The sequence below is a fragment of the Cololabis saira genome, chromosome 21, assembly GCF_033807715.1.
Source record: "Cololabis saira isolate AMF1-May2022 chromosome 21, fColSai1.1, whole genome shotgun sequence".
Lineage (NCBI taxonomy): Eukaryota > Metazoa > Chordata > Actinopteri > Beloniformes > Belonidae > Cololabis > Cololabis saira.
This window is the reverse complement of record NC_084607.1, coordinates 26,999,350-27,027,033: the sequence shown is the minus strand read 5'-3', so window position 1 is coordinate 27,027,033 and position 27,684 is coordinate 26,999,350. Positions and strand designations below refer to the sequence as shown.

At 42.0% G+C, this 27,684-nt stretch overlaps 1 protein-coding gene across 1 annotated transcript; it reads right to left on the bottom strand.

Moving 5' to 3' along the window:
* Positions 1–738: 738 nt before the first annotated feature.
* csf2rb (colony stimulating factor 2 receptor subunit beta) lies at positions 739–12,590 on the bottom strand. Its single transcript, XM_061711831.1, has 14 exons — positions 12,381–12,590; positions 11,678–11,795; positions 11,427–11,602; positions 11,178–11,332; positions 10,879–11,023; positions 6,920–7,052; positions 6,670–6,824; positions 5,309–5,442; positions 4,179–4,362; positions 3,960–4,056; positions 2,959–3,025; positions 2,791–2,870; positions 1,910–2,063; positions 739–1,206 (listed from the first exon to the last, which is right to left on the bottom strand). The coding sequence occupies exons 1-14, from the start codon at positions 12,481–12,483 to the stop codon at positions 823–825; spliced, it is 2,085 nt and encodes a 694-aa protein (XP_061567815.1). The 5' UTR covers positions 12,484–12,590; the 3' UTR covers positions 739–822.
* Positions 12,591–27,684: the final 15,094 nt, after the last annotated feature.

Sequence of the window (27,684 nt, the reverse complement as noted above, 5' to 3'; positions counted from 1 at the left end):
TGTATGATTCATACATATGTTACCTTTAGATGTGTAGAAAAACCCTTCAGTGCAACAAGGCTCTGGATTCAGACTAGCTCTTCAGTGATGGATACATCCATGTGGAGTATAAATGTCCTTGCTTTGTTTTTGTTGTCTCTGCTCGTGGACAGATCCCAGGACAAAATAAACAGACTAAAATAAGAATACAAGTTCAATAAAATACCTTTACTTCCATATTAAACTGGGCTAAATGATCTTCATTTTCATAAGATTGTAAAACAAAACAAATGTTCCCAAAATACCTTTAAGTGTGAAGCAAATGAGAAAAGTAAAGCAGTGATGTTGAAAAGATTAGCTTGCATGTGCTGAAAAGTCCTGCTCTGTCCTCTGTAATGCGCTGCAAAAACTCAAAATCTTACCAGGAATATTTGTCTTATTTCTAGTTAAAATGTCTAATTTCTAGTCAAAAAAATCTCATTACACTTAAAACAAGACTCATTACCAGAAAAATAACTTGTTATTTAACAATTTTCACCTGTTTCAAGTAAGTTTTCACTTGAAATAAGTAGAAAAATCTGCCAGTGGGACAAGATTTATCTTCTCATTACAAGCAAAAAAATCTTGTTTCACTGGCAGATTTTTCTACTTATTTTAAGTGAAAATCTACTTGAAACATGTGAAAATTGTTGTTTTTTCCAGTGATGAGTCTTTTTTTAAGTGTAATGAGATTTCTTTGACTAAAAATGAGACATTCAAACTAGAAATAAGACAAATATTCTTGTTAAGATTTTGAGTTTTTGCAGTGTGTGCTCTGGCATGCAGCAGGTTATTCAGCTGCTGTCATGAAGGATGGGGGAGGTGGCAGTACCCCGACTCCTGCACGGTGCCCCCTGGAGGCCAGGGCATGAAAGGCCCTGGTATGCCGTCTGGAGCTTTAGTCCTGGTCGTGGGCTGGCAGAGGCTGGACTGGCTGTCCGACTCCAGCGTGAGACCTGGGGATGTCTTGTCCTCCTCAGAACCCTCATACCACGGAGGGCTTGTGGTGCTGATGCTGTGAAAAGTGAGGTCCCCTGTGGACCTTGAGACGCTGTGGCTGGGAAGACAAACATATCCTGCACCGAAAACAGCAGAGGGTATGTGGGAGGGAGATGAAGAGGCATCTGGCGTAGTTTCTTTGTCCTCTTCCTGCTGGGCATTTGGGGATTTGGACTCTGCAGCTGATACCTGTGGAGAAAAACAATACTAGTTAGCCTGCTTTTTACTTCATATCTTTAGCATGGCTTCTTTTATCTATCTATAAAATACAAAGTTATGGACTTATAAAAACGACGCCAGCTGAGAAGGTTCCCCTATACAGTAGGTGTGGAGGTTAAGTTGCTTTCGGGACCAATATTTATTAGCAACTGTAAAAGGCAAACAGGAAGAGAATCCAACGTTACTTTGGCCATTTTTTTTCTTTTAAAATATAATAGAATGCCTTTTATTGTTATTTACACATGTTCAGTGAGCTATAGATACATGGAATGAAACTGGAGCATCTCACTCTTTAGTGCAACACGTAATAGTAGAAAGAATTGGTGGATAGTAGGGACGGAGGAGTGTGAGAGCTCGAGAACGTGTCCATGTTTTTAGAGGGATTACTAACTACTGGATGAGATTCTAATCTGGCATCACCACCACCTGTAAAACACAGTTTACTGTGATTTTCATTTTAATCTTGATTAAAGAGACATCTCATCAAAATCCCCGAAGAAAAGGCCAAACAACAGTAGGCAGTTATTCCTGCTTTTTCCATATTTAAGCAAAGCAAAGAAAGCCTGCAGGACAAGGACAGTAGGTGCAGAACAGTTGAATTTACCGCAGACCCTTTCTCCTTTTTTGTAAAACACCTGACAAACGAGTCCAGTGAGAGCTGCGAGTATCTGACCTGACAGAGGATGTACGGCCCGCTGAAGCTCATGGCTGACGTGTCACAGTCGTCCACAGGCAGGGGCAGCTTATTACAGCTGCAGCATTCATCGTCCTGGTCCACCCACTTTGTGTCAGAGTCCTTGCACTGCCACAGCAGAGCGTCTGAGGAACTGTGGGGGGACACAGACATTTATCCGTCCAAGAAATACCGATTCTCTATCCCCTAATGTGACATTATCATCTTCTTTTTGTAAAATCTGGAGTTAAAGTTTGATGCCATTTTTTGATGCCATCACAGCACAACACACCACAACACTTATGATGGAAACTATTGTTGAAAAGTGGTCAAGCTTCTTTCTTCTTTCCACAATGTGACTATCAAAGCACAAAGCACCGTGACTATCACAGCCTGCACCAGAAGCAGCCACGGACGGCCGCGGGAGGGGCTAAAATCAGAGAATTGCCTTTTATTTCTTTCTCAGCAAATTTAAAGAGAAAGATAAGAAGCAGACACACTGCATTTTGCAGTCTTAACATATACAGTAGTACGATTCGGCCCTTCAAAGTATCCCACGCTGGCTGTCTCAACAATCCTTCATAGGTGTGAAATACCACTTATTGACTTTGACCTTTTCAACTACTTCTCCTACAACTTCCTCTGCAGATGAAGCAAACAGAGGAAGCTCTAAAAAGTCCCCCTGTTTTTTCACAGGAACTGTATTTCTGCTAGTTTCTTTTTCACGTCTCTGACCTCCGACTGACCTCCAGCTAAAGAAGAGTCGACCTTGAATTATTAGCTCGATAATGTCAGAAACGTAAGCAGACATTTGTTGAAAAGTGTTTTCTTTGTTTTCATGCATGAAGTTGTTATATTTGTGGATGTGTGATGCATATTACCATGTAGACACGTTGTCAATGTTATGCACTTTGCATATGGGCGTCTTCTCACTTTGCATGTGGGTTTGGCAGCTGGCAAACTGGGTCATGGGAACAAACGAAAATGAAATAACAACTCACAAATGGTGAACAGGGTCTGGGTCAGTTTCCAGAGTGATCCGGCCTCACCTTGATCTCAGACAGGGTCTTGCTCTTTCCTGGAGAAGGAACCGAGTCCACCCAAAGCATCACTCTCCTAATGGTTCAAAATATAGGGAATGTTATTCAAATGAAAAATCCACACTCAGAAAACGTTTGGATTAACCTGCCTTTACTAAACTTGTTGTTAGCTGAACATGCTGACAGGTAGGGCTGGGGATCGATTCAAATGTCAAGAATCGATTCGATTCCGATTCTTAAGATTCAGAATCGATTATCAAGATTTGATTCGATCCGATTCGATTCCGATATTGATTTGGGTTAGTGTTATTAAAACTGTTTTTTGAGCTGTTGCATGAATTATGACTGTAGTTATGCAAAATATTACTACTAGTATTATATTGAGATTAAACAGCAAGTATTGGCAGCTAATGATGCTGTAAGGACCAATCACCTCCCAGAATGCTGATAGAACTGCTTTCAGAAACATCATGTGGGTCAGAATTATCAAACAGATCCAGGGCAGCAAACAGAGACGGATGAAATCGGTTTTATTTTTTCCCACATTCCGTTTTTATTTTTTCCATTTTTGGTTTATTTTGGTTTTTAATTTTTGAGCATTTGGTTTTTAGCATTTTTTGCAAATGTAACCCCAAGACAGTATATAAAGTAATGAAATATAGACAATTTATGCAATTATAACCTAACACTTTAATGTTTTCATACCTTTAAACATATTTAAAGGCAAAAACATGGCACCAGTTATTCTCGTGTCCAACAAAACATTCCTTTTTTGGGGATAAACAAAAAAATAACCAAAAGTTGTAATGTAATGATGGAAAAAAAATACATAAATAAATAAAATAAAAAATAAAAATAAACCCCCCCCCCCAAAAAAAAATAAAAATAAAAAAAATCGATCTTTAGACATATGAATCGATTTTTAGGAATTAATATGAGAATCGATTTAGAATTGGGAAATCGATTTTTTCAACACAGGCCTACTGACAGGCATAGATGAACCAAATTACCTTTGACAAGCCGGGATGGTGCAGTAGAGGGTCAGGAAGACTGTCACCACGGAGGCACTGATCAGGATATAAATCAGGGTGGAGATGGACCAAGAGGCTGTCAGGACACAGAGATGGCATTAACTGGAGGTGGTTTCTTAAGGTCTGGACACCAAAGTCGTATCATGAATCCTTGTTGGGCCGATACGGTCTAATGTGATCCGTACAGGTTATAAACACCTTCATTTGAGGTCCACGCCACAGGATCAGTCCATTCAGATGGGATTCCTTCATAGCGGGAGCCATGCCCAGGGACAACGAGTGACCGGACTTTGACCTGGTAGTGCTCCAGCGGGGTAAGGGATCTTCCCGGGATCATCACTTTTGTGGACACGTCTGAAATGTTCAGCAGCACAGCAGATCCCTAACGAAGAAATGCAGACAGGATGTGCAGCTTTGAGTGTCTGGGTTTGTTGGGATCCTGCGAGCAGAGATGCAACCTTGAGGCCAAGTTTACGATTTTCTGGGTTTCATGAACATACTGCCTCTAAACTCCTGTGTTAATCCATCTGCAACGTTCATCCACCCTGTCCAAACATGTCGTTTGTTCAGTGATCTGACAGAATCAGCAGTACAGGACTGTCTCAGAAAATTAGAATATTGTGATAAAGTTCTTTATTTTCTGTACTGCAATTAAAAAAACAAAAATGTCATTACAAATCAATTGAAATATTGCAAGCCTTTTATTATTTTAATATTGCTGATTATGGCTTACAGTTTAAGATTAAGATTCCCAGAATATTCAAATTTTTTTAGATAGGATATTTGAGTTTTCTTAAGCTGTAAGCCATGATCAGCAATATTAAAATAATAAAAGGCTTGCAATATTTCAGTTGATTTGTAATGAATCCAGAATGTATGGCATTTTTGCATTACAGAAAATAAAGGACTTTATCACAATATTCTAATTTTCTGAGACAGTCCTGTATGTTGTTTATCTTGCATCAAGGAAGCATGATTATATGTGTTTGTTTTGATCCATTTGATCCATATCTCTCTTTTCCCCTTTTTGTCTCTCCTTTTCTTGATCAAATTTGACAATTTAGACCAACTTTTAAGCTAGATGTAATCATACATGATCTCAGGCAGATGAAAAAAGGAAAAGGGCAACGTTCTTCAAGATATGGCTTTTCCATCCCAACACCACTCCACCGTGACTCACCTCTCCTTGTGACTGTTTTCATGCCTGCATTCATAATACAATCCATACTACACACTTTACCTTTCATGTCATTTTAAATCACTATGTTGACTGGTATGCTTTTCACCGGGAATAATACAAAAAAAGGCCATATCTTTAGGTTTCTTACCTGGTCATGTGTCCTGTGATAACAGACCTGATACCACAGACTCAGTTCTTGTGCTGTAGGTGGTGGGCTCCATTCCACAATCCAGTTTCTGTCTTCCCCTCTCACCTTTACCTGCTGTGGAGGGGAGGGCTGGACTGAAATGAGACTTTACTGTCAGTATATGTGAAATGATTAAAAAATCCTATATCAATCTCAATCTCTCTTATGCTCGATATACAGACTTATCTGGGTGCAGTGGCAACGGTTAATTTTGTAAATCATTCTGTGTATTTTTGCAGCCTCAGTTACCGTGATATGCAGAAAGAAAAGAAAAAAACAATTAATTTAAACTTAAAAAGAAAAAAGATGAAAATAAAGTAGACGACAAAAATGGTGGTGTTAACAACGACATCTCATCCTCTGGTTAAACTGACTTGTCTAGTTTGGATTGCTCAAATGCTTTTCAGTGAAAGGTTAAGTAAGAACAGGTCAGAACAGGTCAGAGCAAAGAGTAAAACAAAAAAACAAGAAGTCAGCGAAAAAAGAGAATTTGTTTGGTCAATTATTTGCAATCCTGAGGTTTGAAAGTCATTACCCAGAAAAAAAAACAAAAAACACAGCTGCAAAGTTTCTGTGCATAAAAACTAAACCACTGCTGTCAATCACTTTCCATGAACACAGTGTCACTGTATATCTGTATATCTATGTTTCATATATGACGCACTAACACTTTAATCCATGGTTTGTCATGGTTTTGAAAACTCACATTTCATACAATAATCTGCGTCATATTAACTAAAATAATTTCTGAATAAGTGAGCATGTTTTGACAAAAATGATTAATTCAGCTTTGATCTGACGTATTTTGAGTAAAATCCTTAAGAAATACCGACAGGGCTCCATATTTACAGTAACAGCTGCTCACATATCAGTGTTCAAGACCAAGTCACCAGGGGCGACTATATTATCAGACTGCAGTACTGCATTTTGAGCACCAGATGACGCTGTTTCATTAGAATTCGCAACGGTTTTATCAGCGCCTTTTTTTATTTCTTTATTTGACTTTGGCAGGAAATCCTCTCCGCAGTTTCTGCACAGTCTCGTGGGCCGTGTGATGAATATGTTGTTATCTGAACTGCTGCCAGGCTCCACTGGGTCCTTCTGCAGCCTACTGTGCAGTCCAAAAACGCGTAACTGAGCATACGTATGCAAATAATCTCCTACCCAGGAAGAAATTGTGTTCACAAGTCTATAATGTTTTTTAGAATAACTGGTGGTGCGATCAGAACCCCCCCACACAGAGCCCCAGTTGGTTTCTTTACTAACATCACTCCCCAGTCTCAACTCAATGTCAAAGCTGCATCTCTTCTGTGTCTGCTTACTATGTTGGTGGACTTGAAACGTCTTCATATTGTGTGTCAGTCGAAGGTCCACCTGCAGATGTTCAGGGTGTGAGGTGTTCAGCGAGCAGCTGTACCTCACTCCTGTCCCACTGAGGTCAGAGATTACTTTTGGGTTCCAGCAGCACTCCTCAAACCTAAAAGAACAGAAGGTCAAACGAGTTAACGATGGACGACTGGGTGGGTGATTGTTTCACCACTAAACCCGTCATCAGCCTCATGCACAACTTACGGCGCTCCATGCTCGTATTGACAGAGCAGCTGGTAGGTGATGAGGAGAGCCAGCTCTCTGCTCACCTCCCAGCTACACGTCACGTCCCTCTCCCCGTCCAGTACACAGTGCAAAGTGGGAACTTGCTTTAAGTCTGGGACCAAAGTGAGAGAGAAAGAATGAGTTGGCAACAGCATCTGTGAAACTCCAGGCTAAAAGCACATTTCATCTTTACTCCTCTTTAGTTCCCTATGAAGCTCCCAGACCCCTCAGGTCATCCTGATCTGGTTTGTTGTGTCCCAAGTGCAGTGGTGTAAAGTAACGAAGTACAAGTACTTCGTTATTGTACTTAAGTAAGATTTTTGAGAATTTGTACTTTTATTGATACTTTCATTTTTCTGTACTTTTACTTTTACTTCGTTACATTTTCATGAAAAAATCTTACTTTTAATCCGCTATATTTAAAATTGGACACGTCGTTACTCGCTACAAATCAAAGGGAGAAATTAAAATGGGGTAATGGAAACAAACGCTAAAGGGGTCAGAATAATATCACCATTATTAGAGTTGTAAGCAAATTCTTGGATTTTTCATTTCTTTGCAATCCTTTTGAAAATAATTTTGTACTTTGAATTTTGTACTTTGTACTTTTTACTTTTGTACTTAAGTACATTTTACACCATGTACTTTTGGTACTTTATTATATTTAAGTTGAGGTACTTTTATACTTTTACTTAAGTAATGTTCTTAATGGGTACTTTTTACTTTTACTTAAGTAATTTTCAAGCAGAAAATGTGTACTTTTACTTAAGTACAATATTTTTGTACTTTTTCCACCTGTGCCCAAGTGTCAGTGTTTGACATTTCCCCCAGTTTATGCTTTCTGTTCTGCCCCGCCTGTTTTCCATCTGCCCTGATTTTTCACACCTGTGTCTCGTCTTCCCCTGCTCCCTGGGTCCGTACTGTTTGCTCCCTCCATGTTTCCACGCCTCCATGTTTCCACGCCTGTGTTCTCTTTTTTGATCCTGCCCAGCGCTTTGGTTTTGTAGGAATAAACTACAAACGTTTTTGTGAACTCCTGCCTCCCGCTCTCCTGCGTCTGGGTCCTCATACAACCATCCGTGAAACCAAGAACCAGAACCAAGCAAGGTGAGGCAGCGTTCAGTTATTCTGCTCCTCACCGGTGGAACAAACTTCCTGTAGACCTGAGGTCTGCTCCAACTGTAGATCCTTTAAATCAGGACTAAAAACATTACTGTTTACTGAAGTGTACTCCTAAATTAAATACTTACCTGCTGTACTCTACTGCCCTTACTTTTTAACAACTTGTGCTCTTTCATATTTTACCTCTTGTCATTAGGGCCCGAGCACTTGCAGTGCGAAGGCCCTATTGTATTTGCAGGAATTCTTTGTATTATTTTTTTTTTTTTTATTATTATTATTTTTCTGACAAAAGGAAGGCCTTTTTGCCCCCCTAAACATGCCCAAAAAGTCACCAAATTTTGCATGCAAGTCAGGCCTGGCGAAAAATTTGATATTTCATGGTTTGCATTAATGGGCGTGGCAAAATGGCTCAACAGCGCCCCCCGGAAAACTTTGTGCCTCAAGCCCCACGATACGATTTGACGTACATGCACGAAAATTGGTACACACCTGTATCATGGCACAACTTAAAGAAAAGTCTCTTGGCGTCATGCCCGAAACCGAACAGGATGTCGGCCATTTTGAATTAGTTGTGTCATTTTGGCGCAATTTATGCCATTCCTTCGGCAGTTAATACGGCCCGAACCTTAACGTGCACCCAGGTGTGTTATACATCAAAATGTGCGTCTCCATCCTCCGACACCACGCATTACTTTTCTCTTTCAAAAGCGTTACCGTGGCGACGCTAGACGCCAAAAAGCGCACCCCCCCTTGATCTGATTGGTTCAGACAGAAAAAACTTTGCGCCTCAAGCCCCACAATACGGTTTGACGTACATGCACGGAAATCGGTACACATCTTTATCATGTTGCTACTTAAAGAAAAGTCTCTTGGCGCCATGGCCGAAACCGAACAAGAAGTCGGCCATTTTGAACATTCTGAATGAATCGCGTAATTTTGGAGCAATATGAGCCATTCCTTTGAGAATTAATACGGCCCGAACCGTAACGTGCACCCAGGTGTGTTATACATCAAAATGTGCGTCTCTATCCTGCGACTACGCGCATTACTTTTCTCTTTCAAAAGTGTTACCGTGGCGACGCTAGATGCCATAAGGGGCGCCCCCCCTTCATCTGATTGATCCATATTTGATAGTTCCCCAAAAGTCACCAAATTTTGCATGCAAGGCAGGCCTGGCGATAAATTTGATATTTCATGGTTTGTATTAATGGGCGTGGCAAAACGGCTCAACAGCGCCCCCCGGAAAACTTTGTGCCTCAAGCCCCACAATACGGTTTGACGTACATGCACGAAAATCGGTACACACCTGGATCATGTCGCAACTTAAAGAAAAGTCTCTTGGAGCCATGGCCGAAACCGAACAGGAAGTCAGCTATTTTGAATTAATTGTGTAATTTTGGCGCAATTTATGCCATTCCTTCGGCAATTAATACGGCCCGAACCGTAACGTGCACCCAGGTGTGTTATACCTCAAAATGTGCGTCTCCATCTTGCGACTACACGCATTACTTTTCTCTTTCAAAAGTGTTACCGTGGCGACGCTAGACGTGAAAAAGCGCGCGCTTCATCTGATTGGTCCATATTTGATAGTTCTCCAAAAGTCACCATTTTTTGCATGCAAGCCAGACTTGGCGATAAATTTGATATTTCATGGTTTGCATTAATGGGCGTGGCCTAACGGCTCAACAGCGCCCCCTAGAATACTTTTATCTGCCATAACTTTTGAATGGTTTGACATAGGAAGTTGTGGGTGATGTCATGGGACTCTGTAATGAGTCCTCAAGCTTCGTTGGCCTTAATTAGCCCCGCCCCTTCTTCTGATTGGTTGTCCTTTTTTTAATGATAAAATCGCCGCGAGCCGCCAGTCGCTCTCGCGCTGACTCCCGCTTCCTGATTCAAACGTCTGCCGGCCCCGCCCCCCGACCAATCAGTGGCGAGTAGGGTGATGACGGCCCCGCCCCCCTACCAATCAGTGGCGAGTAGGGTGATGACGGCCCCGCCCCCCGACCAATCGGTGGCGAGTAGGGTGATGACGCTAGACGCGAAAAAGCGCTCGTCCCCTTCATCTGATTGGTCCATATTTGATAGTGCTCAAAAAGTCACCAAATTTTGCATGCAAGCCAGACTTGGTGATAAATTGGATATTTCATGGTTTACATTAATGGGCGTGGCCTAACGGCTCAACAGCGCCCCCTAGAAAACTTTTCTCTGCCATAACTTTTGACATACAGATTCTGTATGGAGTCCTTGACCTTCATTGGCCTGAATTAGCCCCACCCCTTCTTCTGATTGGTTGTCCCGATTTTCTGCTATAACTTTGGAATGGTTTGACATAGAGAGTCGTGGGTGGTGTCATCAGATTCTGTATGGAGTCCTTGACCTTCATTGGCCTGAATTAGCCCCCCCCTTCTTCTGATTGGTTGTCCCTTTTTTCTGCTATAACTTTTGAATGGTTTGACATAGGAAGTCGTGGCTGGTGTCGTTTCTGATATGCTTATGGGGGGCGGTGGCCGTGAGTGCGAGGGCCCGTTCATCGCTGCTTGCAGCTTTAATTTTATTTGTTATTTACTGTTTTATTATGTCCTGTTGCTTTTAATGCACTTTAAAGCACTTTGAATTACCTTGTGTTGAATTGTGCTATACAAATAAACTTGCCTTGCCATGTCAGTTGTCTCAGCTAAACCCTCCCAAACCTCCATCCCGTCTCAATACTGCTTGCACCAACAATCAATTATCAATTAATTTCACTGTTCCTAACACTTCTGCCTTATGTATTTACATTTTCATACATTTTTTTTTTAAACATGTTTTTTTACCATCTTTAGTCTTCCAGGTCACTGCTGAGCTCCAGTCGCTCCACTGGCCCACGCTGGCCCGGGCCCTGACCCGTGCTTCAAACCAGCGGCCCGGAGGCAGCGATGGCCGCTCAAGTTTCACGCTGGTGTTTGTGACGTCCACGCTCTGCAGGGAAAGTGACGCGATGCGTTGTTGACATGTGATTAAACATCAAAAACAACTGAAGTGTGACATTCGGCACGTGTCTGTACAGATGCGTGACACTGTCAAATCCCGTGACGCCTCTTGTTTATTGTAACACATGTCGTTTCGTGCTTACGGTCCAGCTGTTCTGAGTCTGCATCCTGTAGCTGAACTGATATGTGAGGTTGCTGTTCAGCGAGGAGGACGACGGGTACGGGCTGGACCAGTGCAGCCTCTGGCCTCCATCACTCATCTCAGTCGTAGACAGGTTTACAGGCGGGCGTGCTCTCACTGTACAAAACAGAACCCCCCCACCCCAGCTTTAATCTGCAGTTATGAGAACAATATGCCATTAATAACATTGATGACGGATAGGCCAACTCACAGTGCTGAAGCAAATCTGTAGATGTGTTTGGGGCAGATGAGCAGAAGCTCTCCGTGCTGTTGTTTAGGAAGAAGGCAGTGTGTCTCGAGCCAATTGCAAAATAAAGAGGTTCATATCTGCAGTGGACAGTCCCGGGCTCGGTTTTGTTTGCTGCTGCGAAGGGTGCACACAACTCTCTACAAGGACATAAACCCAGAGCTGTCAGGCTGAAAACCGTCTCCAGAATTACAGTCTCCTTCAACTCTGCTTACCTTTTCTCATCCATCTGCACCCAGAGCTGCAGTGTTGCCTCGGTGTGGCTTTTCCACTTGCAGTGGACGTAGGACTTGTAGTCGTTATAGCACTTTAGGGATTCCACTAAAGGAGAGGCTGCGTAACGAAAGGGATATTTCCTTTTAATAGTTGAGCGTCTATGGTTTTTAAATTTGCATTCTTATTGTTTGACATTGAATCGAATCTCTCAACAGTTTTGGACAATTTTATTTTCAAATTTAAAACCTTGTGAAATAATTTTTTTGTTGTAAGAATACTTGCTTTTTATAACAACTCATAAAGTCTATGACTTGTGAAACATGTAAGAACAAAATAGAAAAATGGCAAAGAACGAACTCTGGAATATTCAAACAGTTTCACTTTTATTGGAAACAAAATTCTGAAAGATTTCTGTTCTACTGAGCAGTTTCTCTTCTTTCAGAAGCTCCGAACTTGGTTTTTAGAATAAATAAATAAAATTAAGAAATCATTTGAGAAACAGGAATAAAAAGGAAAACAAACAAGCTTGTGACTGTTTCATCTGTTAAGCAATCAAAATGAAGAGTAAAAAGCACATTTTTTTCCAAAACAACCCTTCAAATTTGAGTTTTGATCATAACAATTTATCTCTGAAAAATTACCCTCATTTTCATCATGCATCATGTTTTTTTATTTTAAAGGATTTTCCCCCTGACTACTCACCGCTGCGCCAGCTCCTGTTTTCATTGAAGTCGCAGTGATTGAGACCAGAGACCAGGACCAGATTATAGATCCCCGACCAAAGCAGAACCCAGAAGAAAGCCATGAATCCTGCAAACAGGGAGACCTGGAGGAGCCTTTTTCTTCCTGCCTCACTCAACTGCGTAGCATCACATCTTCAAGAAGCCTGTCCATCAGAGGAGAGGCTGATGACATTTGTGAGGAGACAGACAGAGAAGTGCTTCATTTACTAGAAATAATGAAGAAATGAGTCATGACTACACCACCAGCAGTCTTCCGCTCTGACTGTTTTCTTGGTGAGGGATGTCACCACACTCTCTCTTATCTCCATCTCTCATGTGACAGATTCAAAAAACAAAAAACGTGCACACAGATCAACATAAAAGATAATATTTTGTGGCGTCACTACATTAAACCTGAAGCTGTCTGAACCACTCGCATAGCCCTCACTGTAATGGAAATGTTTCATTCTGTTAAACTCATATGCACACACACACACACACACACACACAGACACACACACACACACACACATATATATATATATATAGACAGTGTTACTCTAGAATCTTGGTGGCTATAGGCGAAAATTAAACACGTCACGGCTATCTTAAACCATCATTACAAAAAAACAAGAAATCCCTTAAATTCACTGAGATGTTATGCAAAAATATGTAAAAGTCAATCAAATAAATTAGTAAATTGTAATATGAATATGAACAACACAATCATAGACAGGCAGTTTACTGGCTTTACTTAAATTTGAAAGAATTGTAAAGGCATAGCTTATTATTGAACAACCACTTTTGAACACATTTAATGTTGAAAGATCCTGAAAAGATACGATACTTTCACATGTTGGAAATTAAAAGAAAGCTGTCATGATATAAGTAAGAGGGGTTGAAGGGGGATTTTAAGGGTCTCTCAAACATGACTTCTGTCTTGGGAAAACCCCTTCAGGACAAGATCAGAATCAGAATCAGAAAGGGGGTTTATTGCCAAGTTTGTCAACACACACAAGGAATTTGTTGTGGTGATTTGTGCAGTACAGTAAGAATAAAAATAAAGATAAAAAGTAAAAATATAAAAGCAAACAAATATATATGGAGATAAACTGAGAGATAGAATAAATTAAAATGAATAACAGGGATAAACAGGAATGTATGAGGATTAAAAAGTGCCGGATATGAATCTTTAAAAACAAAAGAGCACCGGGAGTCGTAGCAGAAAACTGCGTTATTTAATAAAAAGAGACAAAGTAACACGCACCAAATCACCGTGGCCGCCATCCTCTCCGGCGCCGGAAGCATAATCTCTGGATGAGACTCCAGTGGTGTGTCTCACATTAAGTAAACTGTTGTTGAGTGTGGCGGAGTAGGTTGGAGGGCGGAGGTGGTTAGTACAGATACTGACATGAGGCCATCAAGCATGCAGGCGGAAATTAATGATAGTTTGACCATTACACATAACAAGTACACAGGAACATTGCCTATGTTTGTGATGACAACTGTAATCATAATAAAAACCCAGATAATACACCTCTTCCAGCACCACCTCCTGTTATTTTGTACAGATATTTATGCACATATGATTTGCCTAGGAAATTAGGATTTCGTGGTTGAGTACTCAGGATGACTAAGAGCTTGTTCAACTGTGTCCTCCATATTGTGTTTATGTCAGCAAACAAACTGAAAAACAGTGTCCGTGTGCCTCAAATGTCAGAAGTTATCACATTGTGAATTGTCCTCTTTTGCAGTTCTTCTTTCAAAACCGAAGCGCTCCACCCAAAATACCGCAAACATACAGTACCAAAGTTGCCATTTCAAACACGTCTTTACAACTCTATTCATAGCAGCCATCTTTAGGGGGCGGAGTCATCCTGTTGACTATACTTCAGCCCTATTTTCTGTGAGATTTGCCTCCGCGTTACAGCTTTGTGGTACCAACAGCAGAACAGCAAATGCTGGAAGATGTGAAACTGCATAATTGTACTCCAATCTGTGACCGTGTATCACAGAATCCTGTAAATCTGAATAACTCACTGAAGGAGAAATTTTTAGACCTGTGGGCCTCCCCCAACAAAGTCGCATGCTTGTGTTTAATCTGAATATTTTAGTTGGTAAATACTTATAACACCTAATTTAATGATCTCAAGCACAGAAAAAGTCATTGGTCTCATAATAGTCAATGGCTACGACTCCTTCAATAGTCACGGTACTGAGTTTTCAAACATCACTTTTTCCTTTAAGCTTAAATAGTGTAACTGTGTATGACATAATGCACAAGAACACACATTAGACTTTTTTTTTCTTTTCACCCTGAGATGTGAGATCTTTTCTGAGGAATTAACAAATACGACTCAGTCAGAGCAGAAGTGCATCAACTGTACTTGTAAATTAGCTTGAGCTGATGTTGCAGATTAACGTTTCACGACATCTGTGTTCTTCTTTTCATATTTTGTGATCAAAATGCATTCGAGACAGATTATTTTAGGTGCTATATGTTTGTCCATGAGCTAATACATGCACCTCTTACAGTGACATCTTTGCATGCACAAAGTAAACCATGCTATTCATAGTTGGAACAAAAAGCATGGTGGACAAGAAAGAAATTAACCAGACTTATCACACATAGGAACTAAGTGAGGTCTGTAACCGCTAAAAATTACACTTACTGTACAACCTGTCTTTCAGCTAAGAAATCTTATTCTTAAAGAGAGCTTCTATCACCTCTAATCACACCAACTCCAATCTTGATTGCACATCCGGATGTTTGACATATCCAAAGCATTGCGATGATAAATTCTTATCTTAAACTCAAACAAGGTATTGTTTTTCTATGCAGATGTGATGTATCCAAGTCTTGCAACTCTTTGGTGCAAGACTTAGAAGATGAGATTGCTTTAATTAGAAAGATTTTAACATGGATTAAAGGGTTAGTGCGTCATATATGAAACATAGATATACAGATATACAGCGACACTGTGTTCATGGAAAGTGATTGACAGCAGTGGTTTAGTTTTTATTCACAGAAACTTTGCAGCTGTGTTTTTTGTTTTTTTCTGGGTAATGACTTTCTAACCCCAGGATTGCAAATAATTGACCAAACAAATTCTCTTTTTTTGCTGACTTCTTGTTTTTTTGTTTTACCCTTTGCTCTGACCTCAGTTTTGAGCAGTACATCGAAACATTTGTTTCAGCATGTTTTAAACATTTATACCTTTCTGAAATTCGGTCCACTCTTTTAAAACAATGATCTTAACAGTTTATTGTTGGACACTGTAGTGATAAGAAGACAGCCGGAGAGCCACTTCTACCACAAAAAGCATGCTTAATCATTATGTTCTTACTTAACCTTTCACTGAAAAGCATTTGAGCAATCCAAACTAGACAAGTCAGTTTAACCAGAGGATGAGATGTGGTTGTTTAGACCACCATTTTTGTCGTCTACTTTATTGCTTTCCCCTTGATTTTCATCTTTTTAAGTTTAAATTAATTGTTTTCTTTTTTTCTTTTTGCATATCACAGTAACTGAGGCTCTACACAGAATGATTTAAAGGGATTTGATGTTGCCAGATTGCAGTTTGAGCCCTTTGACTAGGTGACATACTGAAACTGAAACTAGGTATATAAACTAGTATTTTAATCTATCTAAATATTACATAAAGTAGTTACATGCCAGACTGTGAAGCACTGTATTATACATTTCTGCTTATGTATTATTGTTTTTTTTTTGTTGCAATAATGGACCTCTATTTAATTTATTATTAGTGCATTTATTTTATATATTCGCCTCTTATTGTCCAACACTTGTTATGTCAGTTCATTTCATGCTCCTGTACAGCCATCAGGATCTTGGTACCTTAAAGTCTATCCCAAAAGTTCTTAGGGTACCCTAACCCTATCCCAAAGAAGGTCATAGCTGTTCCATGTTTGCAACCTACAATTCCACCTTGCGCTAATAAATTATGTGTTTGAAATATTTTCAAGAATTATGAGAATCAGAATATGCATTTTCCTGGATTTTTTTGTCTTACGCTCCCATGCAAGCCACATATCAAGGCTTGATGATACGATGGCTCGCGAGCTGCACAATTAGTAACGCTGGCTTTGTTTACAGTACATGGACAACAATACTCAAATGATCAACTTCAATCTTAAGAAGCTCTATTGCAGAGCTGTCACAGCCTTCCAACAGCAGAGGCAGTGATCAGACTGCAGCTGTAGACCATGTTGGCCTGGGGGGGTCCGAGGGGGGAGGTGGCCTTGCCTTGAGTAGCCAGTGGAAGTGAATGCTAGCCCCTCCCCCTGTCTGCCCGACCACAGGCCAACCAATCGGTGCTAAGAAGCACAAGTGACAACTGTCATTCAAATAAATCCAAAACCAACAAAAAAACCAAGCCCTAATTATTATATTACCCTAATTATGATACTTCAAGCATCTTTTCAATAAGCAAACTGGATGTAGCTGTTTGAAATTGCCTGTAGAAAAAACCTGTCCTCAGAATAATAACTGCAACTCTAAAGAGCTGTTCCTATAAACATTGATGTGGCAGGGTGGAGGAGGTGCAGCCACTCAGGCTGACGGGACACAGGTGTGGCCTGTCAACCTCTCCACCCTGCCAGCCTTGATAAGGCAGGGCTGGACAGCAGCAAGGGGTCGTGGGAGACTGAAGCTGCTGTTGATGTCGGCTGAGGTGCTTGTGCTTGGGTGTGTTTGGTAAATAAAAGGGTTCTGCACAAAACTCAGTGTCCACTTGGCACTCGCCGTGCAACACTGGCGCCCAACGTGGGGCCCGACGGGATGGAGAAGGGAGGCACGGAGCGGGCCCTGGACGTGCTCGCCCATGCCATGGCCCTGAAGCACGGACCTGGCAGCCGTGCTTCAGGGCCAGGGAGAGCAGCTCGCGATGCTGGAAGCGCTTGTGGCCGCGGAGCGTCCGACACCTGCGCCACGCTTGAGGTTCACCGGAGCAGCGCGGGAGGGGCTGGCGGCACCGCAGCTGAGAGGCCGAGAGGCAGAAGCTGCGGGCCGCCAAACGACGGCTCCCGAGACGGTGGGACCCCCGGAGCGGCCCACCCCGGCACCACGCCTGAGGTTCGCCGCGGCAGCACTGGCGGGGCTGCAGCCGACCGGCCGGGAGGCAGTGGCTGCAGGTCGCCAGGCGGAGGCAGAGGCGGAGTCGGAGGCGGAGTCGGAGGGGGCTGTGGAGGTGGAGGCGGACCGGCAGCCGGAGCAGGGCTGCGTCAAGGAGGAGGCGGTCCTGGACGCACCAGTTTCGGGGCAGTGCAGCGTGACAGAGGAGGCGGTCCTGGTGGCGGACCAGCGGCCGGCGCGGGGGCGCGTCACGGAGGAGGGGGTGGTCCCGGACGCACCGTCTGGCCCGGGGCCACCATTGGCCCGGTCCCGAGAGCGGCGTTCTCGGCGGTCGGCCCGGCGCCGAGGACGGCCCCCCGACCATTCCCGCTGGTCGGCCCGGCGCCGAGGACGGCCTCCTGACCGTTCCCGCTGGTCGGCCGGACGCCGAGGGCGGCCTCCCGACGGGTCCGGGCCTGGAAGGCCCGGGGCGCAGTCGGCGGTTCCGGGCTTCCTCTCCCGCTCTGAGGGGGGGAGTAGGCTCGGCCGGACGGACCCCGGCGCGAGTTTGGCGTTGGGGGTGTGTGGCAGGGTGGAGGAGGTGCAGCCACTCAGGCTGATGGGACACAGGTGTGGCCCGTCAACCTCTCCACCCTGCCAGCCTTGATAAGGCGGGGCTGGACAGCAGCAAGGGGTCGTGGGAGACTGAAGCTGCTGTTGATGTCGGCTGAGTAAAGGCCGCGGTTAGCTCCCGCCTTTTGCATTCTCTGATTCTGGGACACGATTGGCCGGGGTTTGAAAATTTGGTGAGTCAGTGTGTGGGGATGCAATCACGGCAGCCAGGGACATGCGGTATGTGCGCTGTGCTCAGCAGTGACGCGAGGTCGTCCGACGCTGCAGATGGAGAGGGAGAGGGACCCGCGGAGGCTCCGGCGGAGGCTCGGCGGGACCCGCTGCACTCTATGGAAGATTTTCCACTCGAGCAGTCTCGTGATGATACTCTACGCTCAGCCTTCGACCAAGTGATACAAATTGATGGTCACAAGGTGCGCCCTGATGCAGCGCTCACATATCCGCACTTTGCATTGAATAGGGACAGGTTATATCGAGTGAGCCGTGACACTAAATCTGGCCGGATTATAACCCAGTTGTTGGTACCAAAGAACCGCCGGGAAATGGTTTTCCAGGCGGCTCATTATAACCAGATGGCTGGTCTGCTGTGGGAGAAGGTGCTTGTGCACGTGGGTGAGAGTTGTGTTTTGGAAATAAAACGTTTGTGCACTAAACCCCGTGTCCTCTCTATCCTGTCGGTCAGGCCCCCGTAGCACTCGCCCTGCTACAATTGAACATTAGGGAACTTCACGGGTTATATGAGTTCAACATGAATACTGTTTTAGGTATACGTTCACAACTAAAGCACTATTATGTAAAGGAGTAATCTGTAATAAGGACTATAACAAGCCTTCAGTGCCCACACCCTGGTGGGGTTGGTGAAAGGGCCTTTCTGTGTGGAGTTTGCATGTTCTCCCCGTGTTCCCTTGGGTAGCTAATATGAGCTTCCCTCACAAAAACATGCAGCAGTCCTGGGCTATACACTGCCCCCTTGTGCCAGCCGGGGCGCCAGATGGGGGGGGGGGGGTCTGGCCGGAATAAGGTGATCCTTCCAGGCGCTACGTCCGGCCGGAGAAGCCCCCCCCTGTCTGGTGAAAAGAAGCGGCCTGCTCACTCCTCAAGGAAGGAGGAGACTTGAGCTCAGTGTAGGACCTCCCAGGGTTGGTAGAGGGAGCAATGCCCAGGACGGACTTAGGTAGGAGCACTGGGTGATATCAGAGGGTTGTGAGGGAGACAAAATCTCAGTGTCTCTCTGATATCATCTCCAGAAGTAGCCACTTTCCCAGGGTGTTATTTAATACAATCAACTCTGTTATAACCCCACCTACCTGTGACTGATGTCTCAACCGCTACTTCTGAGAAGTTTCTCAGCTTTTTTATTGATAAAGTAAACTCTGTCAGGCAGGCTACCAACAATTATTCGGGTACGGATTTATCTGCTGCCCCGGCCCGTTCCGCTCTATTGGACCACTTTGAACTGGTTTCTCTCAACTCCCTTGCTGACATCATGAAGTCTTTGAAGCCTACTAACTGTCCTCTGGATGTTATTCCAGCCAAAATTTAAAAAAGTTATTTTAATATTGTTGGGCCCAGTCTTGTGATGCTTGTCAATACCTTATTGTCTTAATTTAGGAGCAGTCCCAGCTGCCTTTAAACATGCTGTGGTTAGGCCCCTTTTAAAGAAAACGCATCTTGACTCCTCATTTTTATCAAATTTTAGACCAGTCTCTCATATGCCCTAAGGTTTTAGAGAAAGTTGTTTTTTACCCAGTTACGATCATTTCTGGAGAATAATTCTGTGTTTGAAAATGTTCAGTCTGGGTTCAGGTCTCAATGCTGCACAATGATATTGCCCTGTCTGTTGATGTCAAGTGCCCTGTTGTCTTGGTGCTGCTGGATCTCACAGACACCTTTGATACAATGGACCACACAGTCCTTCTGTTACGCCTGAAACAGTATGTTGGCCTTCACGGCACTGTACACAAGTGGTTTACTTCATATTTGTCAGATAGAACCTTCCTTGTTATGCTTGGTGATTCCTCCTCCTCCAGTGCCTTCCTCTCATGCGGCGTCCCGCAAGGTTCTATTCTTGGCCCACTTCTTTTTTCATTATATATGTTGCCACTTGGGTCTATTATAGCCAGACATAACTTATTTCATTGTTATGCAGATGATCAACAGATCTATCTGCCACTGAAGCCTAAAGCCACTAGTGCAGAAAGCTCCCTGCTGGAATGTATTACTGACATCAAGCAATGGTTGGCACGCAATTTCTTACATTTAAATGAGGACAAAATGGAGTGCATTTTGTTTGGAGACACCGTGACGGCTGACTTTGGCGCTTTGTCCGGATCTTTCAGTCCCAAAGTTAGAAACCTGGGAGTGATTTTCGATAGCTTTTTCAAATTTGACCGACAAGTGGACAATGTTGTGAAGACAAGTTTTTATCAGTTGCGTCTTTTAGCCAAAGTGAAAACATTGTTGAGCCGTCACGACATGGAGAGAGCTATCCACGCTCTAGTCAGCTCCAGATTGGACTATTGCAATGCACTTTATGTTGGCATCGCCCAATCTTCTTTTAGCCGTCTTCAGCTGGTACAAAACGCAGCTGCCCGTCTTTTAACAAATACACCCAGACGAGAGCACATCACCCCGGTCCTCTATTCCCTTCACTGGCTGCCTGTTCGTTTTAGAGTTGATTTTAAACTTTTAATGTTTGTTTTTAAAGCTTGGAACGGCCTTGCCCCTCCTTATTTATCAGAGCTTTTAACGGTGCGTGAGCCTGGCAGAGCTTGGAGATCCTCCAACCAACGTTTGTTGGAAGTGCCCAGGTCAAAGCAGAAGGTCTGGGGGGACCGAGCCTTTTCAGTTGCCCCAGGCTCTGGAATAAGCTCCCCTGTGAGTTATGCACCATCTCTGACCTGGGCCTTTTTAAATCTAAAATTACAACTTATTTATTTAGGGTGGCTTTTAATACCCAGTGGTGTGGCAACACTTTTTTATACTTTGGTCTTGATGGTATGTTTTATTCTTGTTTTATTCTGCAAGCACTTTTCGTCTTGATTGTATGTTTATTATGTAAAGCACTTTGGTTCACCTATAGGTTGATGTAAGGTACTATATCAATAAAGTACATTTACATTTATATTTACATTTACATAAAATGGGGAAAAAGAATCGGGATTAAAAGTTGATAAAAAAAAGGACTATGACAAGCCAAACACAGATTATTTCTCTAATTAGTTAATGAAATATTTGTAATTCATGAAACAGTTGTAGTATCACCATATTTATTGAGTTAAGATTTCTTGAAGTAGTAAATCAGAAATAGCGGATACATTTCTGAGCGCAGTGTCATGGCTTGTTGCAAAATCCAAGTCTCTCAACATTTATTGTGTATCATTGCTCCATCAGAGGATGTCAAGGATTTCCTGCCCCCATTCACAGCTTCAACATGTCATAATCAGCTTTCATGGAGACAAACGGCGAGCCCAGATGGCTTCGACTGACCGCCATAGACATGTCTTCAATCATCATGTCAGTTGAGACCATGTGGGGACATTGCTTTGTCTGAACTGTCATGTAAATTAATATATGAAAAAGTATTCTTTTGAAAGTTAGATATGATCAGGTGAAGCTGTGCTCTCATTTTCCTACCTCGCATTGCTGTGTTCCCGTCTGCTGTCACCATGGCTTCCTTCTTTTCAGACAGCTCCTAATGAACTCTGACGAGAACACTGTGGGAGTTTCCTGCGTGACGCCTTCAGTTTCCCCTTTTGGTCCAGGGTGACGCTTAATGTCATTTTCGCTTTACTGCTCAATCAGCTGTTTCACCACATGGGACCCAGCAAACTGTTCAAGAAAAGCTTTTAATGAGGTACGTAGCATGAAATTAAACGAGGTCTTCTGGGCCTCATTTCAAGAGAACTGATAAAAACAAACCATGAGCCAATATTTTCTCATCTGACATGCCCAACTCAAGATTATCACGTTAAATACATGAACTATCAATTAGCTGCCAACCACATGCTTTAAGCCGTTACACATCTCCTTTTTGCAGCTTGCCAACACACGACCGAAACCTCTGCCAATGCCAGGATAGACCCCTGCTCTGATTCTGAACACATTACAGTTTAAAATACATTGCAGTATCCTGTTTTGGGCATAGGCCTATTCTTTATTCGTAGCTACTTTCCACTTACAGTAGCTGTCTGACCTGAAGTTCTCTTTCACACAATTTACCCCTTCCTGTGCTCACTGCCGGTTAGTAGGTACTGTAGGTGTAATGAGCTGCTCTCTTCATGGTCTTTTCATTCAGTGATAAAACATTTAGTCTTTCATATGTTTAAAAAGGAAAATTAGCCAAAAGTACATAAGAGAAACACACACACAGTTTTTTGACCTGAATATACAGTTTTTTTCCCTTTTAATGCAACTGCAGCTTGAAACTAAATGTCATAATAGTTCTAGAGAGAATTTGAGAAATGCAAAGACGGTAAGGATGTGAGGAAAATGAAAAGAATATTTGACTTTGACTAACTTTAAGATGATGTTGATAAATGCTGCATAGTCGTCAAACAACTGCCAAGCAGCAAAGAAAAAAACACGGTGCCAATGTAGCTCAAGACACATACATACTCACCGAGTGTTTAGGAGACTCTGAGGTGAGAGTGGACATGAGATCATGCCGTGTGCATGAGCATCAGCCCCCCCTCTCATGTGCTCGTTGAGTGGCAGCAGCCAGTCAGGGCTGACTGCACATGCAGTGAACCTGCTGTATTGGAAAGTCCCTGGGAGGAGAGAGATGGAGACAGGAGCAGAAACAGTTGTTTTTCGGTTGATTTTACCAGTTTGATTATTAGTTCTAGTTCACCTGTGTGCGTGTATTTCTAAAAGTAAGTACATGTTTTACCTGTATTCCTGTTTAAAGTTTTATTATATTGCCACATTGGGCGATCATTTGAAGGCAGATTTATTTTGGATAAATGTTACCCAAACCTGTTTATTTAGTTAAAGTTATATTACCAAGAAGGTTTAACATGTACATTATTGTGATATTTATTTTATTAATTTGCCTACATGTTATATTTGCTATAATAATATTTTTGTAATGTTATTATGAAAGCAGGACAGAGTTATGATACTTTGGTGTTATTTTAAGAGTATTATTTAGTATGAATGTTTATTGCAGATAGCCTAACTGTTTTCTATGAATCTGTTATTTTGTTCTGTAGACCACACACATTCCTTCAGCCTATTAAACTGGTGAAAAGGGAAGTTCTGCCTCCTTTGTGTTTGGTCAAACACCCCCTGGCGACGGCTATCATACCTGAACCCTCAGTCTCACCTACACCGAATCCAAAAAGACAGCCTGCCCTCAGACTTAAGGAAGCAGCGGCTGTCTTGTCCTCACTGTCATACATGGGAAAGCATTCAAATCACAATAAAAGAATAAAAAGATCTATCAAATATATGTTGAAGATATGATATATGTATATTTATAAGGAATTTTCATAAGCTACCACACATAATAACTAAATAAAAGCAGACAGAAGAAATCTTGGTACGCCAAAATCAATACTGAATGGTAAAACATTAAATGTGTAGTTCTTCCTAGTCCAACCATTTTGTGAAGAGCAGTGAGGTCTGGATGTGTTTGGGTGGGTGGATTGGACGATCAGGTATTGTAATGTATTATTCAGAAGTCTTTTCAGCAGTCTGAGATCCTGGACGCAGCATCCTCAGTGTTAAAGGTGATGAGCATCCAGGTCGTTGTCGTAAGTGTGAGGTTTAAAGGCCAGCCATCCACACTCTCACGGTGGGACATTTGTAATCATGGCATGTGCAGCCTCTGCTTCTGTGAAATCATCATCAATGTCTTGTTCATATCAGCAAGACAATGCCGGACTTCATGTATTACGCTAGCGTTTCTCCATAGTGAATATAATCGTCGTGGAGACGTTCTGACACGCTTACACGCTGTTTATTTTTGATCTCATTGGCCCTGCCGTGGACTGGCAACATATCCAGCGAGTACCTCATTCCCACTAGAACCTGAACAGAAATAAACGAGTATAATGGATGGATGATGAGTGAGTCAATGTAAACATATAAAGTAAAGATAGGAACAGATAAATGCAGATATGACAAAAAAGAAACATCTACAAAATAGATGAAGATGAAAATAAAGAAGGCATTATTAAAATACAACATAATAGATAACCAAGTGCAGACATTCAAACGGTGTAAGCTCGAAAATCCTCTTAACTTAAAATAAATAAATAAAAAAAACCTAAAAGAAAAAAAATCCTCATAACTGAAAAACCAGCTGATGTCAGCTTCTCTAACGCTTTATTTATGTCTCATAAAGTCCAGCTGACCCTTGTTTCGTTCTTAGTCCCTCAGACTTCCTGCCAAGAGTCTTTGACTCCATCAGTCTGAACCAAGTTGATCAAGAGCGACGATAAATAACGACCATTTCCTCATTTTATAAGTTGACAATATATTTTTGATAATTGTTGATTGCAAAATGTAAATGTTGTTTCCATATGGACAAGTCCCAGCAATAATCTCATGTTTATCTGATTTTGCACTTTATAATCTGTCATTTTATACACATACATATGTAACAACAGAAAAACAAGTGTTACTGCAGAAGAGTCAGTGTTAGTGCGTCAGTGTGTTTGGCAGCAGTCCAGATAAACTGAAGGAGACTCGAGTAGTCGCTTTCTTGGTGGAGAAAAAAAAATACTTCTTGTTTCCAGAAATTCGGAGGAACTGTGACTTCTTATTCTTGAGAAACATATCCGTGTGTCAATAAGTTACAAAGTGAGTGTTCACAAATTATTTATGTTTCGGCCCACAATGACTGAGTGAAAAGTGAACGGAGAGAGCGGGTTTGCCTTCTGATTTAAGTGACCCTCACAGGCCCGGGGAAATGAGCCACATGGATCAGTGAATGTTGTGACACGACGAGGGTTTCATATTCACGTCAAGGAGTTTAAAGGCGTACAGTACTTCTGTCTGTTAAAGATTAAACCGTAATCTGTAATGCAAAAAGTCACGCCGTGGTCCGGCACCTCGTTTCATACTCTACGCCGCCCCCAAGTGGTTAAACGTTAAAACTACAACCGTGTCTGCTCTATGCTCGTGGTAAACCATAACTAATGAAACAAATCCAAGAACCTCCAGAAGTGGAGAGCACCAGAATATTTTATCTTCCACAGACCAAAAGCAGCCTCTTTTGACTTTTCTGTTTGTCATATTGCCACAGCGGATCATCACATTCCACTATTGATTTGACATCAAATGCAGACATCCTCATTTAACGAGGCTTGGGACCAGGACTGGGAGTCTTTGCGAGAACGTGGGGCAATCTGCAGTTCCTTGGTGTGGTCCGATCAATCGCTCCAACATCTGGGTGGAGGGGAGCTGACTATACAGACATAATGCATTCAATTCAACCTGTACTCCACTTTTATATTTAACTTATATCTAAAAAACACTGTGTATATATATGTGTATATATATATATATATATATATATATATATATATATATATATATATATATATATATATATATATATATATATATATATATAGTAACAGTAAAGTGATAAATAAGTAATCACTAATTTATAGTAAAGTCAGTATGACAGAGATCTGTGAAGGGGCTCTGTCCCAATATTGACACACTCAGTTTAGCTTGACTGCAGTTTCCTGAGCACCGGTTTTAAAATCAAGCTGTGAAGCAGTTGTGCTAAAAACTGCCCCGATTTGCATGACATGCATGACAGAACTCAAGCCAACAGGAAACCTTTATTTCCCTCACATCACCAACAGACAAAAAAATCCATTGTTGCTCCAGTTTAGGTGAAGAAAGGCACATTTATAAATCATGCACTGGGACCGGGTTGGCAGTTCATACCCACAGGCACTTTAAACTGCTTTACAGATAATAAAAATATAAAACACAGCAATTACACTGATTAAAAGTGGGGTACAAATAGAGGACAAAATAGAAAATGTAAAAGGACGCACAGGAAAAACCCTTCATGTAGTTCCAAATATGTGTCGCCACCAATTGACTTCAAACCCATAATTTTTAAACTGTTGTAGATAGGATTTACTGCTCCTCAAGTGCACCTCCTTCAGCTGCTAGTGAGGATGAGGAGGTGACACGGCCCTCACCAGTGAGCTCCTTTGAAAACTGTGGACAAAAAGAATTTCAGGGTTGGGGTACTCCCTTCAGACGATTTGAGGTCACCGCCTGTTTGAGTTGCACATCTTAAAGAGTGAAAACATGCATTTTGGTCAATGACAAGCCAAAAACATGCACATTCATAGTCCTCATGAGACATTTCTGCTGTAAAATCTGAGAATGACAAGCAGTATTTATGTATGTTCCTTATAAACACACTCGCTCTGCTTGTGGTCGGAGGCAGGAGGAGGCTTTGTCTGTACCGATGAAATTTGGACAGATTATATGAATGAATTATTTTATTTTCGTGTCCAGACATTTAAATGACCCATCCCTCATGGGATTACACAGACACATTAATTACATCAAAATATAACATTCCGGTGTGTAAACCACCTACTTCCAGCTACAAATAATACTAATGATAATAAGAAGCAACAAATAATAATAATAAATAAAATTAAAATTAAAACAAAATAAAATAAAATATCCCACACTAGAAAATGAACAAAAAATACAAAAAAAATACACCCACAGAAATACCGACCCACACGCACACAGCCCCCCCATACCCAGGTCCATAATTAGATCATATCATAACTCACTCCACAACAGCCAATACCCACCCTTACAGACAGTTGAACCAATCCATACAATAATAATATGCAGTCCATGTCACAGAGAAACACACACAAATTGAGGATTTTATCCCATATAAGTTACCTTTCTCCTTCTATCCCAGGCTTTAAATAAAAATTCTGAAAAAACACAAATATTTTCAAAAAGATATTCAATTAAAACGCCTTCCTCCATACTTAACAGATCTAAATCAGGATTATAAATTCTTTCAAACAAAACGTGACGTAAATCATGATATAAAGGACAATATAAAAGAAAATGAATTTCACTCTCCACCACATTTAATTTACAGTACTGACATATTCTTTTTTCTTCAGGTTCACCTCTATATCTTCCTGTTTCAATATGCAGGGGTAATATACCACACCTATATTGAGTCACCTTATATGAGTCAAGCTGTATTTTTCAAAAGAAGAAGTTAATTTACTGAGAGAACAGGTGTCCGACTCCGGTCCTTGGGGTCGCTGTCCTGTGCATGCTGCATCAGCACACCTGATTCACATGAATTGATCATCATCAGCTTATCAAGGTCTGCACCTGTTATCAGAGTTTGTATCAGAGTGCGCTGATGCAGGGAAACGTCTGAAACATGCAGAACGGACACAAGGCAGCGTCTTGGGACATTTCCCATCGCAGCATCATTGTGATCTGCCAGGGGTTCTTCCTGAGATGTCCTTCCTCTTTCCATTCATTCAGGGTTAAGACAGACTCCATGAATGGCTCGGGCAATAGGGGCTGTGAGTGTGTGGGGGTTCAG